The sequence below is a fragment of the Phaenicophaeus curvirostris genome, chromosome 20 (assembly GCF_032191515.1).
Source record: "Phaenicophaeus curvirostris isolate KB17595 chromosome 20, BPBGC_Pcur_1.0, whole genome shotgun sequence".
Lineage (NCBI taxonomy): Eukaryota > Metazoa > Chordata > Aves > Cuculiformes > Cuculidae > Phaenicophaeus > Phaenicophaeus curvirostris.
The window spans coordinates 6,485,207-6,500,078 of NC_091411.1; the positions used below are offsets into that span (position 1 = coordinate 6,485,207).

Genomic DNA, 14,872 nt, shown 5'->3' on the forward strand with positions numbered 1-14,872 from the left:
CAAGTAAATATGGTAATCTCTTTGGCAAGAGCTTAATGAGCCAACCTGCTGGTCAAGAGTCTGAGGCCCCTGCAGATCACGCAGGGATGTGGGGTCTTACCAACAGCTGCTGCCTTCTTCCTCCTCCATCTTCATTTTGTTTTCATTTTTCCCTTCCAGGGTCCGTCAGGAGTCCGTGGCGCGCCAGGGATAAGAGGGATGAAAGGCCGCAGGGTAAGCGCTTTCCATGAGCATTTATCCCTTTCCTCTTTCAGCCACCAGAACTGTAATCTAGTGGACTAGTTTGGGGATGTGAAGATGAGCAGCAGTTGTGGCAGCACCTCCACAGCCGTGTTTCTGCTGTGTACAAAGACTGTGGACACTGAAGCAAGATATTACCGGAGTTGTGCATGCAAGCGATGTGTATGAGCAGAGGGTAGAGTTAATCATGGAAGTGGTCCAGCTTGTCTTTTCCAACCATTTGTTGTCAGTCTCAAATGGGGTTTACAGACACATCTGATGTGGATGGTGAAGATATATTCATTTGAAGGTGTATCTGGGCTGTGGAAAAGGGTGCATGTGGAAGACCAAAAAAGGTGTCTTTGCTGCCAAGGTGTAGAGAGCAGATGAGATGTGAAGTGTTGTGACTTAACCAGAGGCAGATAAAGCAGGAAATATTAAGCCATGAAATACAATTAAGAGACAAGGCAGGCAGGAAGAGTGCTGACAAGGAGCCAAACAGCCTAGTTTTCCCATGTCTTCCCTTTCAGTCTCACAGGATTAATATCTCCTGGCAGCGTTCAGCAGGATTGTGAGAAAGGTGTGTTTTACGTTGTAGATCAAATTATAAGCGCATTCTATGTCTTCCTATGGGTTTTTCCAGCCCATAACACATGGCTCTGATTTTATCTGTACATATCTAAACAGTACAAGAGTGTAAAGCGTGTGTGAATCCTCACTCTGCCTGGAAAAAGCAGACCCCAGCTTCACAGCCAGCATCACTGACAGTGCTACAAGTACGTGTTACACTGGATACATATTTCACAAGCACTCTGTGTCAGTTCAAGTATAGTTCTTCCTACTCTGTTTGGGTGACAGCCGACAGCAGAATGACCTCTAAACCGGCCAAAGCTGCTTGTTTTCCTGCCTGTGACATCCAGCTCATGTCCCACTGAGCTACTCAATCTTCCTTCTTCGTCAACAGGACATTTATTGCAGGAGCATCCCTGCTTTGGGATGTTTCTTCTTTTAACTGCTTTACAAAATATTAATAGTGAGCGCACGTGGGTTTGCTGAAGGTCCCAACAACAACATACTTTGCTTTTCTCCCTCCAAGGATCTTAAGATATCTATTTCCATATTTCAGTTTCAAAGATGTAGGCTGGAGTAAACTGTACATTTTACCCACCCCCAGTATCTGCTTCTACTGCAACTCCTGCTTGGGGAATTCGGGGCAGCCAAGGATTGCATATGTTTCCCTATACCAGAGCTAATACTCTCTTTGAATAGCTGGGGACCAGCAAGAGGAAATGGAATAACCAACTAGAAAGCTTTATAACCGCAGAGTTATGTACCCTGGAACTGCTTTAAAAGCGCAGCTAAAAGGACACCAGTAATATCCAAGCCCAGCAGATGCATATCAGGATTCAGCTTTTAATTTGTGGCTGGGGAAAACAGCTTCTTTGCTGCCGTTCTCCTTGGTGTGAAGGCCCATGGATCTCATTCCTCAGCTCTGCTCTCGGAGGGTCCCCTAGGGAGCGAGGTTTCTCTGTGCTACATCGCAACAATTAACTGAGCTGTCTGGAGCATCCGTGATAATGACAGGTGAGAAACAGGAGACGCTTTCACAGGAGGCTTTAGATGGGTGGTGGAAAACTACAGTGCAAAGCTGAATGGGAAACACCTTCTGAATAAATCTAGGCTGCCAACTGTGTGGAGTCTTGGCAAGATGGGTCCTTGAAGGAGATCAGACATTTCTGCTAGTGCCTTTAATGTCTACAGTGGTAGAGAAGGAGTCCCAGCACTGCATTCCCCTGGCTGCCAGCTGGGGATGCCAGCCACATCCCGAGCACTGAGCCTCTCCTTACAGCAGGCAGCCGTGTGCAACTGCAGCGTTTGGCTCTTGGTTGCACGAAATTCACTTGCACAGATCTTCTTTGGCTTCTGACATCTGCTTTGGCCTAAAGTCCTCTGTCTGCAAGAAGATTACAGCTGACCAGGCCGTATAGCTAGATATGGGTATAGCTAGATCCAGAGAGAGGGTGCCAAAGTCTCAAAAGAAATCTTTGCAGGACATCTACTTCTGCCAGCGCTGTCCATCCTCAAAATTACATGGTAGAGATGTTCAGTTTCACAGCCTTGGGTTGTTTTTCCTCTCCAGATGTTGAGTCTGGCAGACCCAGTGCCAGTTGCTACCCCTAGACATTCCTCCGTTGAGGAAGCCTAGACTTCAAAGTGCATCCCAGCCCTGAAAACCAGAAATGCAGCAGTGGCTCTACCCCTGCTGGCTGAGAACCCTGCAAAGAATCACTCCAGGAAGCACAGAACATGAACGTAGAACAGGAGATAGTTCTTGGTGAAGAGATTGCATTAAGGTCTCAATCTTACCCTGAGGACACCAGCATCAGCAAGGAGTCAAAGAAGGGTAAGCCCCTGCCAGTAGGCACTGAGCGACTGGATCTGCTGCTGGTGCCCTGCACTGATCTGGCCCTCAGCACTCACTGCTGGACGGTGACATGGGGGAGATTTAGTGTATTTGAGCAATGGAGTGATATAATTCCTACAGAATTTGTGAGATAGGCAGTCATCCCTTCTAAGATCCCCAGCAGAGAGGAGGAATCTGGGCTTTGCTCTGAAATCCTGCAGCTTTCACTGAATATGGTGTGGGAAAGTCAGTATTGTTAAGGACCAGCAGATCTCCTGCATGGAGAATTTCTGGTTTCTATATCTCTCTCTCACGTTTTCCTTCTCTTCATACCCTCAGAAGATATTCCAGGCACATAATATTCTTTGTTTGCTTAGTTTGTCCTGGTATTCCCGCTCTTGGTTTTCTCAGGATGGGGAAATGATCCCCCAATTGTAATTTCAGACATTACCCTCTGTCTACCCTAGTTTACAAAAGCGACATAATTCAATTCAGAGTGGAAACATGAATGCAGCCTCCACCAGATGTTTGTGGATTCCATGAGCTCTGTTTGTGGATACTTCATTAAAGTAATTTTGCTTTTGAAGGACACGTAAAAAGCAAATATGGTTTTGATTGTAAAGAACAATGGAGACATTTTGGGGTCTGCATTTATGTTGTGATAGCTTTTGTATTGTCAAGATACAAGTACAAATTTTTTAAAGATTGTAATGTTCTTTTAGTTATGACAGGGCTTTTGTCACTATTGTCCTTCCCAAATCTTTGTGTAGCCCACCAGACTGATTCTGAACAATCTTCCACAAACGTGGTTTCCCTTCTCCTCTTCCCTAAGGACAAGAAACTTGGACCTGAGAGACCAGGCTTATTTCCCTTCGTCCATACGCAGCTTCGACATGTGCTTAACATTCAGCTAATGACAGCTATGCACATGTTTAAACCTAATTATTTAACAAGATCAAAGTTTAAATTTGGAGGCAGCTGATTCAGCAAGCCCCTCACCCTATCTCACTAAAACTGAAAAGCACATTTTGTTAATCAGCTCCTTGCAGGGTGAAAATGTGTGGTCTGTGGCACCCTCTATCAAGGATATCAATATCAAAAAGCCCAGGTATTGACTGAGAATCTCTACAAAAGGCTAAATATCAATTTGAGCCATGACTTTGCAGCTCAGATCACCAAGCTGCACCTGAAATCTTACCCTGTTCTTCTGACCAAGGTGTCTGCCAATACTTCTGACATTTTACCCTCTCACAAGAGGGGATGCTGAGTATTGGCTCAGGCAACCCAGAGGAGCTTTTCAAATCCCAAAGGATATTTCTCAATATGCCATTCAGTCATCAGCTCCTGCATTAACTATTGCCCAGGTGAAGCCTGCAAAGGCAAGATAAGGTGTGCAGACCTGCCCTGCCAGCCTTGGACCACTCTGTGTGGATGAGGACCACCATCTCTCTGCCACACAGACATGATGCTTTGCAGCATCGCTCGCTGCAGGACTCTGTCTAAGCAAATGCTAGGAATCTATCTAAGCAAACCTGAAAATAGTTGTTTTTCCAGGCCCATCTGAGAAGTTGTTCATGGAGAGGAATCAGAGGTATATTGGTTTGCTCCCAGGGATTGTTCTAGTTGGCTGAGAAAGCATTAGACGTGTTTGAGGAAAAGTTAACTACAGATCTATGGCCAACGATGTCTCCCTTCAGCTTCAGTCAAGGCATCTGTTTGCTTTTCATTTGGCTGAACTGTGATAGTGCAATAACAATGTTTGGATAAAGGGGTAAAGGGAGAAACTTTGTATTTCTGGAAAGAAGCTATTGGCGGCTTGTTTGTGCTGCTGCTTCTGCTGTTCAGAGGCTGCTTACTGACTGTCTTTGAGCTTTGAGTATCTATTTGAACAGGAGGAAACACAGCATTGCTTTGCAGAAACACCTTGTTCGGTATTTAGCTCTGTTTTGCTGGAGTGTTTTCTACTCTGGCAGCTGGGTAGATGTCTATTGACTCACAGTTAACCTGAGTTGTAAAGCCTGGAGCTTATTTCCTTTGCATTTGTGAGCTGACAATGCTCATATCTAGCCAGCATTGTAACGTTTTATTTAGACTGGGATGGTTGATAGTGCTGCTCAGAATTGCACCTCCCTGAGGGAGATACTCTCTTGGCCTGTGTACTCACCAGTTGAGCGGCACTATGACCTTTTTTGCTACCATTGTTGGAGCCTACATTAAAAATAACTTAAGATGATTACGGGGTCTGAATGTGACTGCAGTTGAGACTTGCAAGGACTTAACACTATCTTTCCACTGCATGGTTTATTATTTGATAGGAATGGTTGGACTTGATGATCCGATGGGTCTTTTCCAACCTGGTGATTCTATGATTCTATAGCTCTGGGGGGACCTACACAGGGGCTGCAGTGAGAAATGTGCCTGTGTGGGACACTGAAACTACAGTGTCTTGCTGCCTGCTGAGATCCAGGACTTCGGTGCAAGTGTGAGTTACTGCAACGGGGACATCGGTGTTTGGACGCAGGGTTGTAGAGCCGTGATTTCCCAGCAATATCAACTTGGCCCACAACCAAAAGGGGAAAGCCCTCTGTTTAGGTAGCAGTGAGTGATGACAGTTGGTTTTGCGGCTCATGTTCTGCAGTGGGACCAACTAGGAGCCATCCCCTGTTCTGCGACTCCCTGCATGACCTCGGATGAGCTGCTTTGAGATGGACCTGGCAATGCCTCCGAGCTGCATGTTTATGTCCAACTGACTTTGTTGAAACGGTTGAGCAGATTTCCAAATGCTCCATTAGGCATGAACCTGTATCTCTCTGAGCCTCGGCTGTTCACGTGCAAAGGAGTGGACAGATCTCAATTTAACCCTCCTTTTTTTTCCTGTTTATGTTGTAAAACTTCTTGGAGCTTGCACTGTTTGTACAGCCCTGGCCCAGCGGGACCTCTCCTGAGCTGTGTACTAACACACACTAAAGAAAAGCTCCCTTCCCTGTTTCATGGACTCCTAGAGATGCTGGCAACAGTGATAAAACTATGCCTCTCACTTCACCCTCCTTACTCCATTCTTAGGATGGGTCCATGCTGGACGTGCCCTTAGGATGATGTTCTCCAAAATGCCTCTCAAGGCACTCACCCGGGTCCCTCTGCCCTGCCAAGCTCAGGGAGGAGTGTCTGGCTGTTCAGTTCATTTTGAAGCTCCGAGAGTCCAAGGGGAGCCCAGGGAGCTGCGATCAGCCCTGCCTGCAAGGCCAAACCTCTGGGGCTGCAGGGGGAAGGCTCCGTGCTATGCCTTATAGCGTTTGGCATAGGATGCTCCCTGGAGAGCTGCCAGGACCTCACTCGCTCACCTCTAACCAGCGTTGTCAGTAAAAGAGAGCTTTAAAGATTTAACTAATTGACTAAACTTAGCCTTTCCTGTCAGGACGAATTAGGGGAAGCCTTTATCCTGGGGTTTGGCCCAGAAGGCTGGAGAAGATGAAGCTTGCCACATGCATTTGCAAAAACGGGGTCACTTTCTCCCTCTTTAGGTCAGATGCCGATGAGATGTATTGTGATGGGATTAGGCAGGTGACTGCTGTAAAGTGAGATTGCCCTGGCAGATCCTGCAATGCCGGTGATAGGGCTCCGCTGGAAGAAACGAGGATACCGTAAACACTTTCCCAGCCAACCAACCAGCCCTACTGGGTTGGACCGCTGAGAACACAGCTATTGCTGCCCTAGCTGCAGTGTAGGGTGAGGGCTGAGGGCACCAACAGCCTCTACCCAGCACTGGCAAAGGGATCACATAGGGCAGAATAGGCCAGATGCATCCTACTTTCCCTCCCCAGCATCATCTAGAATGGAGATCTCTAACCTGGGTCATAGCTGCTGTTACCATATCCCACTTGCCCCTGATCCCTGCTCCCTCCTTCTCTAGCACCAGGGCTGAGCTATTGAGTCTTTCCCCTCAGCACTTCTTCCAAAGTGGATAACCCCATCATCTCAGATGGTAACGATGTAATTGCACGAAATAATTAACGGCAGCTCGCTCAAAGTGGAGGGGAGCAGCTTGTTTCCCAGGGAGAATGAGATGTTGTGTGGCAGGGTGCCAGTGCCATGCACATGCCGATTCCTGTCTTCCCCTGCGCAGCACCCAGCCCAGGGCAGGTCTGTGTTTTGCTGGGTTGCTGGGCGTCCCTGTCACTGCAGGCAGCTCCTCCAATGCCTCCAAGCCTTGATCTCCCACTACTCCAACTTACAGTGCTTTTCGGCTTGAGCTTGTCAGTGGCTCTGCTCTTAAATGACCTTCTGGTTTATGTCATTGCACTTTGAGGTTTACAGGGACATGGATTAATAAAACTTTTGATCTTTACTGCTCTCTGATCTGGTGGCCAGCGTGAGCTGGGGCACTTGGTGTCTAGGGCTGGTGAGAGCTGCTATTATATCTTGCAGCAAAGCACCAACCTGTGAAACATCCCATTTGGTTGTGGTGTTCCCATCTGGTGCACAGTCCTCCTCTGTCCTTGAGACCAGGCTGAGCATTCTTAAGAGCTGTGTCTTACTGGTATGCAATACCAACTGGTGGTTATTTAATCTTGGTACGCTCAGCAGCACAGGGTTTTGCCAAGCGCAGTATTACACTGCAATGCAATTTTTTGTATTATTTTATATTGACAATATTTGCCTGCTGTAATAATTTGGCTACGCTTCCTATACATCTTCTGCTGTTACACTGCCTTTCTTTGTGAGACTCTCTCTCCTGCCTGTCATACTGGAGTTGCTTTTCTAACGCATTGGCTCCCTAGCCCTGTTATTACTTTTGGCACTCAGTTTGCATCCCGATTAAGTATATTGGCTCCTGTTTTCTCTATTTCCGTGTTGGCCTGCTCTCAGGATTCCTCTTACCACTACATTCTAGCACTGCTCTGTGTTTTTATTTATTATTTACATTGCAGTAGCGCCTCAGAGTCCCAACTGAGCTCATGGCCTGATTATGAACATGACGTGCGTTAATAGAGTCTCTTGATAATGCCCTTTTTTACTGTTTTATTTTCCCTGACTGTGTCTCTTTACTTTCCATTAGTGTGACACATTTGTTTCTGGGGTTCAAATGGTGCAGAAGGCTGTGCCTTTAGCTCTTCTGAGATTAGCTTGAAAGCTACATCACAGAGTCCCCTCTTCAAGACTAATGCTCTCCTCACCTAGCACTCTCTGGAAGATCAACGACAACCCTTCTTTGAGGATGCTAGAGCCGTACCACAAGCTGTTCCATTTTGGCTAATCACATCCAGGATTTTTCACTATCTGGACTCTTGTAGGTTCCATGAACGTCTGCAACAGCAAGCGTGTCCCATACACCTCCTGAGGTCCTCACGCCTGCTGCACGCGTGCACTCACGCAGGAGCAGATGCCAGGCGTAGGACCAGACATGCCAAAGCAGGGGCTGCTGGTTGCACTCCTCCCAGCATGCATATGCATGAGCACCTGCCCAATCTGTAACAACAGCCAGTTTTTTAAATAGCAGGCAACTGTAGGCTTGGAGTTCTGCTGCCAGCAAATATATCCCGCTCTCTGGGAGCAGTCTCGGGCTCAGGACAGTTGTGTAGGTACTGTATGTTGGGGGGTTGTGTGCCTCTGTATATTTTGTGACCATGAGACAGCATGGTATGCCAAGAATTAAGGATAGGGGCAGTTGGGAAAGTAGGATTTCTAGGAAGGAAGAGATTTGCTTTCAATAAGGCTAGAAGTGTAAGTCTGTTCATTGCAAAATTGTAGTCACGTAACCATTATCTGAAAATAAGGTTGTTCCTGGCCTGCTTTTCTCCTCTGGCTTTGGTTTTGTGGTTGATAGTTGATTTAAAAGGACTAAAAAGTGCTTTGATGCTGTGAACTGGTAATGGTGAGAAATGAAGCAACAAAACACAGAAAGGATCTTTTGAGTCCTGGGCTCTGAGCTGCTGTGCTCAATCCAACCATGTATAGGTTGCTTAGACAGGAACAATCTCATGGACTTTGCTTGTGGCCAAACCTAGAGCGACTACTGTATTTTCCAGTGAGACATATACTCTATGTTCTTATCCTTACTTCTCTTTTACCTTTTTCCAGGGTGACAGAGGGCCTGATGGACCTGTAGGAGAGCCAGGGTCACGAGGAGTCAAGGTGAGGGCCAGTGGGTGACCAGGTTGGTGAACGCTGCTCTTGGCTGTGTTGCGAAATGCACTGGGCGTGATCAAGGCTACGTCTTCCTCCAGGAACAGGGGTTGTTCAGTCGCTTCATGAGGATCATCCAGCAAGGATGAGTCTTCCATGCAGCTAGGGTAACATCTGTCCAATGTGGGCATTAGGGCCCTGGCTGCTGGGGTGTGTGACCCTGAACAAAGAGGACAACAAACATAAAAGGGCGTCTTCTAAAATAATGGAGTCTTCCTCAAGAGCAGGTGTAGCTTTAACTGGCAGTGAGTGCAGTTGACTGTTACAGCTGAACGTAGCACAAAACCCAGAGCAATTTAACACGACTCATAAAACGTGACCTAAGGGAATCAAATCTCTTCTGATGTACTTCATGTTAAATACATCAGGACAGGAGAAAACATGAGGCGGGAGATGCCTCATGCAAAGAGAGCCTGCAGATACCCTGCCTGAGCAGACCCTCATCCAAAGTTCACTTGCTCAACCACAGGTTTTGAGAGGTGTGCATGGGAGAGTTTCTCCCTTTGGCAGCAGCCTCATGCAAGAGTGGCATGGCAGAGCTGGACCCTTGTCCTACCATTGAACAACACAGACTCCATCCCCTACGTGGAACACGTGGCCCTGTGAATGCAATTTGGACAGGGAATCTCCCTTATTTCATGCCCTGACAGGCAGGGCTTTGCCAAGTCTCCTGAGGATCCCAGCCTCCTCCAAAGCCATATTTACTCAAAAAATCTTAGGTCATGCAACCCACTGCCCAAAATCCCTGCTGGATGGGATGTTTCTCAGGGTAGAGTGCTGGGCATGTGGCCTCTCAAAAGTTCAAGGGAGCTAAAGGGGATATTTGACACACACAAATGCAAGAGAAGATGGGCTGGGGCAGAAGAGCATCACCAATACAGTTTGCACTCTTGCCAACATCTATTTGTCTCTTTGTTTTGCAGGGCAGACCAGGGGGGCCAGGCAGGCCAGGGCCGGATGGGCTGCAGGTATGTCCTCTGTGACAGCCAGTGCCTGCCAAACCTGGCATGGTGTCGGTCCTCCACATGCCCACAGTGGGGCTTCTCCTGGCCAAAGCACCACGGGCACCTCAGCGTATTCCCAGCTGCTAATGACCGTAACTATGTCTTCACAGGGCAAGATGGGTGAGACCGGGGAGACAGGAGCACGTGGCTTCCCAGTAAGTGTCCATCCTTTGTGCTTCCTTTGATAACCTCTTTTGCTCAAGTCTGTAAGCTTTGGGTTCTGGTCCAGGAGGAAGAACTTGGACAGTGTTTTACAGGGCCACCTCTCCACTGCTTTTACTGGAGAGTCGGAGATGCACATTACTGCTGAGATGCATGAAAGATTGCAATGGGGTTGGAACTGACCTTAGTGGTTTTAATTTTTCTAGGGTATCCAAGGACCTTCTGGACCTCCAGGAACAAAAGGGGCTCCAGGCGACCCGGCAAGTGTCTTATGACTCTCTCTTCATCTGTCTTGCCTTGCCACTCACAGACACTTCATTTCTTTGTCTGTCTCTTCTCCACCACTCATTCCTGTTCCCAGCTTCTCTGTGCTTGCCAACTCCAGCACAGTCAGAGATGTGAAAAACTTGGCTGGAGTCCTAGGAAGCATGAAGAAAGACAAGGTCAGACCCCTGGAAATCAAAAGGGGGCCGTGGACCAACCAAGGGGAGTGCAGAATACAGCCTGGGCTGGATTTTGGAAGGGACATGAGAATGGAAGGGCAAGGATGGGTCTGGGACAGGGTCAGATGTAACAGGAGGAGTTGGGCTGGGCTGGAAGGTAGAGCTGGAGGGACATCAGGAGGGAGGCTGGTGGTGTCAGAACTGAGCCTGTAGCTTTGGGGACGGCACTGGGAGCTGACAGGTGCAGACACAGACCTCAAGGAAGGCCAAGAGGACCACTGAGCAGGAAGAGGGGTCATCTCCTGCTCTCTGTGTCTGTGGGGACTGACCTGGACTGTGAAGGGAAAGGGAGGTGTTTTCAAGTTGCCAACTGCAGTTATTTCAGATGGGAGCCAGAAGGATAAAGGGTCTTCTGAGCTGTTGTTTGCCTGTTAAGGTGCCTCAGCACACCCGTTACTGGCCTCTCCATCTCACCGGCCACCTCTTGCACACAGCATAGCTCCACTGCGGGAAGGAACTGGCCCTACAAAAATGGAAACAGTTGTATGAAAATAGCCTTCTCTGTTTTTCAGGGTCCACAAGGACCACAGGGACCACCTGGGCCTTTGGGAGAAATCGGCCATAAGGTAGGTCTGATCATTGCTCCTATTTGTTTTCCCCTTGCATCATGAGTGGCAAGGCTGAGGGAGGAGTAAATGTGCAGAGGCATATCCTCCCACGCCTGGGGACATGAGTAGGAAGGATTTCCCTCAAGGCTGAAAGCCAGTTCCAGAGCATAGAGTGAAAACCAGTAATTAGAGCATAATTTTCCTCACAGCCTATAGACACACAGTACATGTGCAGATCCATTTTCACAGCTAGAGAAACATTTCAAAGCCAACCACGGTGACAAGCGCGTCTCAGGCATGGCTCATGGGTCTACGACCACATCAGGGGCCACCTTTCTACACCAGGGTATGGAGTCAGGGACCAAATACAATAACAATTCAAACCAGAAACTGGTCTCTTTGTTCCCTCTCACTGGTGCCATTGCTGACAAGACACAGTTTTGTCAGCCCGCCTGGATTGCTATGGCAGGCCCAGCAAAATCCAGTGCAGCCCGTGGAAGAAGCTCAGAGAAATGCCTTTGCTGCTGACTGTGCTTTTGGGTTACCGTTGCCATGAAGCAATGGCAAAAACACACTAAAACCAAAGCAGCAGCCGCTGCCAAACAGTGCCCTTATGGAGTGCAAGAGTTGCCTCTGTGGTTTCCCCCTAACTCATCTGCAGTCTTGGCTTGGTTTCACTCGCCTTGAAGTCTTGGCTGCTTATACCAGATGTGCCAATTCCCCTTAGGTAGCTCCTTTCCAAAGGTCCTGAGCTGTAATATAGATATGATGTTTCACTTGGTTGCAAAAACAGCAGCAAAGGTAGCTCTTAACTCAGTCTACTGCAAAGCGTATGAGTCACGAAAGTTTCCATTCTCATGGCTGCTAGACTGGATGGAGAGAGCTCTCAGTGTGGTAAACCACACTGGGGAGCTGGAAAGCTGCTACCAAGCCACTCTTGATGTTGCCAGCCGAGAAAGTACAGAGCTTTATTCAAATGTATGACTCTTCTAGGAGCCTTTCTCTGCACTGGCACCTCTGGAGGAACCAAAGCAGGATTTTTACTTTCATTGGAACTTGAATTTTCTCATTGCGTGACTTGACCATTCGTTCATTAACCCAACATGCACCCTGCTCCCTCCTCTGTTCAAATCCATTTCAGCAAGCCAGGAGCTGCATTTATTCTTTGGGCAGCAAATTGTTCCCTTGACTATGTGCTCTTTTTTCCTTTATTCCTAGCTGCAAAGGGTAGGGTGATTGTTGTCTGGAAAGCAAATATCATAAGTAAATAAACCACTCAAATCCTTTTAAGACAAGCTTTACTGTCTTGTCTTTAGGCTTCATTTACATATTCTCATTCCCTATGTTTCCCAAAGGCACTAGGCAAATGCACAAAGATGAAAGCTCCCAATTGATCTTGGTACTAAATATATCTAATGAACCTGACCCCTCTATCGCAAGGCTGCACATGGCAGCTGGACAGTGAATAAGAACAGTTTGCAAGGTCATTCTCTCATTTTTCATCTTTCTGTCTTAGTCCCCATTGTTTTCAAGGTCAGGCACTCATTTTTGGCTCTCTGAGGGATACCAAGCACCCCAGCCAGGGTCTATGCTCAGAGAGGGCCAGGTTGTCTCATCTGCCAGCCACTTTCTTTCAGCTGGTTCAGCCTGGCGACAGCCCTGGGCCATGGATTTCTGGCCCCAGTTCCATCCATGAGGATGTTTGCTGACCCATTACAGCCAGAGAAAGTGGATGATGGATGTCAAGGCTAACCTGGCTAAAGTTCACGCTGAAGGGTTTGGTATAACCTCGCAGTTCTTGGCTCCCTTTAGCTGTCCTGGAGCAGGCAGCATCATTGCACCCTCTACCTCTCCCAGGAGCGTGGGGCCAAGGGCTCAGCTCAAAGCTGCGTCGTCTGGGGCAGTTGCTCCCACAAAGGCAGAACAGTTCGATCTTCCTGCAAACCGTGAGGCTGCGTTAACACTTAACCCTAACTGAAATGAGACTGGTGGCACCGAAAGTGTGCTCGCACCAGTAGTAATGGAGAAGTGTGGTTGTAGGGGGCAGGGAACATGAGAACAGCTGAGCAGTTTTGTTACCCACTGTATCAGCCAACCTGATAGACCCATGCGAAAAGCTCTCAAGTCTAATTCTGGACCTTTTCCCTTCTTTCCCAACTAGTCTCTGTGCCGCTTCCCAGCATGGTTACCAACCTTGGAAAGCAGAGGGTTTGGAAGGAGTTAGAAAGAAGTGCTAGGCAAAGAAGGCTGGGGGGCTGGGTGCTTCAGGGCTGGGGGGAGAGGGGGCATGAGAGACAAGCTGAGCCCTTCTGGGAACCAGGCATTGAGAGGTTATTGAGCCTCTTTGGTGCTACATACCCTGAGCTAGCTCCAAAAAGGTAATTGCATTGCAACCAGGGCTCCACTGTCCCAGGAGAGCTCTGCTGAAGGAATTACATCTTTGATCTTGCTTTCTACTTGGTTACAATGGGCTTTTTTATTACCTTGGGGTTTTTTTTTCCCAGGGACTGCCTGGCTCAATGGGACAACCTGGCCTTCCAGGTGAACCTGGCATGAAGGTAAGAAAAACCCTTACTGTAACTTCTTTTGTACTTGTAGGGAGATAATAGCAATTTCTGTTCCTGAAGGAACAGGTAACGTTGCAAGTTCACCCTCCAGCAGCCAGAGCAGACAATATATCCAACAAAGGATAAAGTTTAAAAAGTAAGAGAAGGTTGACTTTAAGCCCTTAGTTACAAATTCCTGGGGCTGTCAGTGCTGTGGAGAAGTAGCATCCCAGGAATGTTCTACCTCGAGAGCTGTGGAGGGCCTTGGAAATGAAGCTTGAGAACTTTACAGATCCAAACTCTGAGTGGAGAGGGAGTCCTCAAGACCCAGAGATCCAGGCAGCTTCTAATTTCAAACAAGAAGAGTCTTAGAATCATAGAATCACAGAAGAATTTAGGTTAGAAAAGACCTTTAAGATCATTGAGTCCAACCCTTAGAAAGATCTCAAACTTGAAAATACCCTCAGACAAGGTCCTGCCACAGTTTCCAAGCCTCAGCGATGTGGGGACTGAACTCCTCTGATGGTTATGGGGGAAGGGTGCTCTTCTCTGGAGCCATGAATGCTCTTTCTTGTCCACGTGGAAAGGCCTATAAAAACCATCTCTTTGTTTGAATAAGATCCCAGTGCTGAGCAGCTCAGAGGGGTTTTTATTTTATCCTAACCCCATTTCCGCTTGTTTTGAAGGTTCACTCGTATGTGGAGAACTTTTGAACAGACTCTATGTGGGGATTAAATGCAATTTCCTCTTTGCTGTTCTTCACTCCCCACCCCCAGCCCCATCCTTTGCCATGTTTTCCTTGGCAAATCTTCTGACACTTCATTGGACCTGCCATGTCTTTGGTGTCCTGATACTGCATGAGTGTTTTAGCTCACGTGCTCCTGGCAACCCTCTTCAGGAACAGGACATGATGATTTACACCAATACCCCTTTACCTGCTGTCAGTGCAACACATCATTGCTGGGCAGTCAGAGAGTGAGAGTTCCATGCTGCTCCTTCTGCAAAGCTGGGAGGTGCTGGGATATGCTGAGTTGCTTTGAGTAGTCATCGCTTGCAGGCCAGTTCATAGAATCATAGAATCACCAGGTTGGAAGAGACCCACTGGATCATCGAGTCCAACCATTCCTATCAAACACTAAACCATGTCCCTCAGCACCTCGTCCACCTGTCCCTTAAACACCTCCAGGGAAGATGACTCAACCACCTCCCTGGGCAGCCTGTTCAGTGCCCAATGACCCTCACCGTGAAAATTTTTTTCCTAATGTCCAGCCTGAACCTCCCCTGGCAGAGCTTGAGGCCATTC

General features: G+C 47.8%; 1 protein-coding gene across 2 annotated transcripts in view; it reads left to right on the forward strand.

Annotated features, from left to right (window-relative positions):
• Nucleotides 1-14,872, forward strand: part of COL27A1 (collagen type XXVII alpha 1 chain) — a 162,112-nt gene that overhangs the window by 105,359 nt on the left and 41,881 nt on the right. For both annotated transcript variants that reach the window (XM_069873701.1, XM_069873700.1), the window contains 7 exons: nt 160-213; nt 8,702-8,755; nt 9,730-9,774; nt 9,921-9,965; nt 10,179-10,232; nt 10,988-11,041; nt 13,528-13,581. In XM_069873701.1, coding sequence (XP_069729802.1) covers nt 160-213; nt 8,702-8,755; nt 9,730-9,774; nt 9,921-9,965; nt 10,179-10,232; nt 10,988-11,041; nt 13,528-13,581 — 360 coding nt within the window. The remainder of the gene's footprint in view (nt 1-159; nt 214-8,701; nt 8,756-9,729; nt 9,775-9,920; nt 9,966-10,178; nt 10,233-10,987; nt 11,042-13,527; nt 13,582-14,872) is intronic.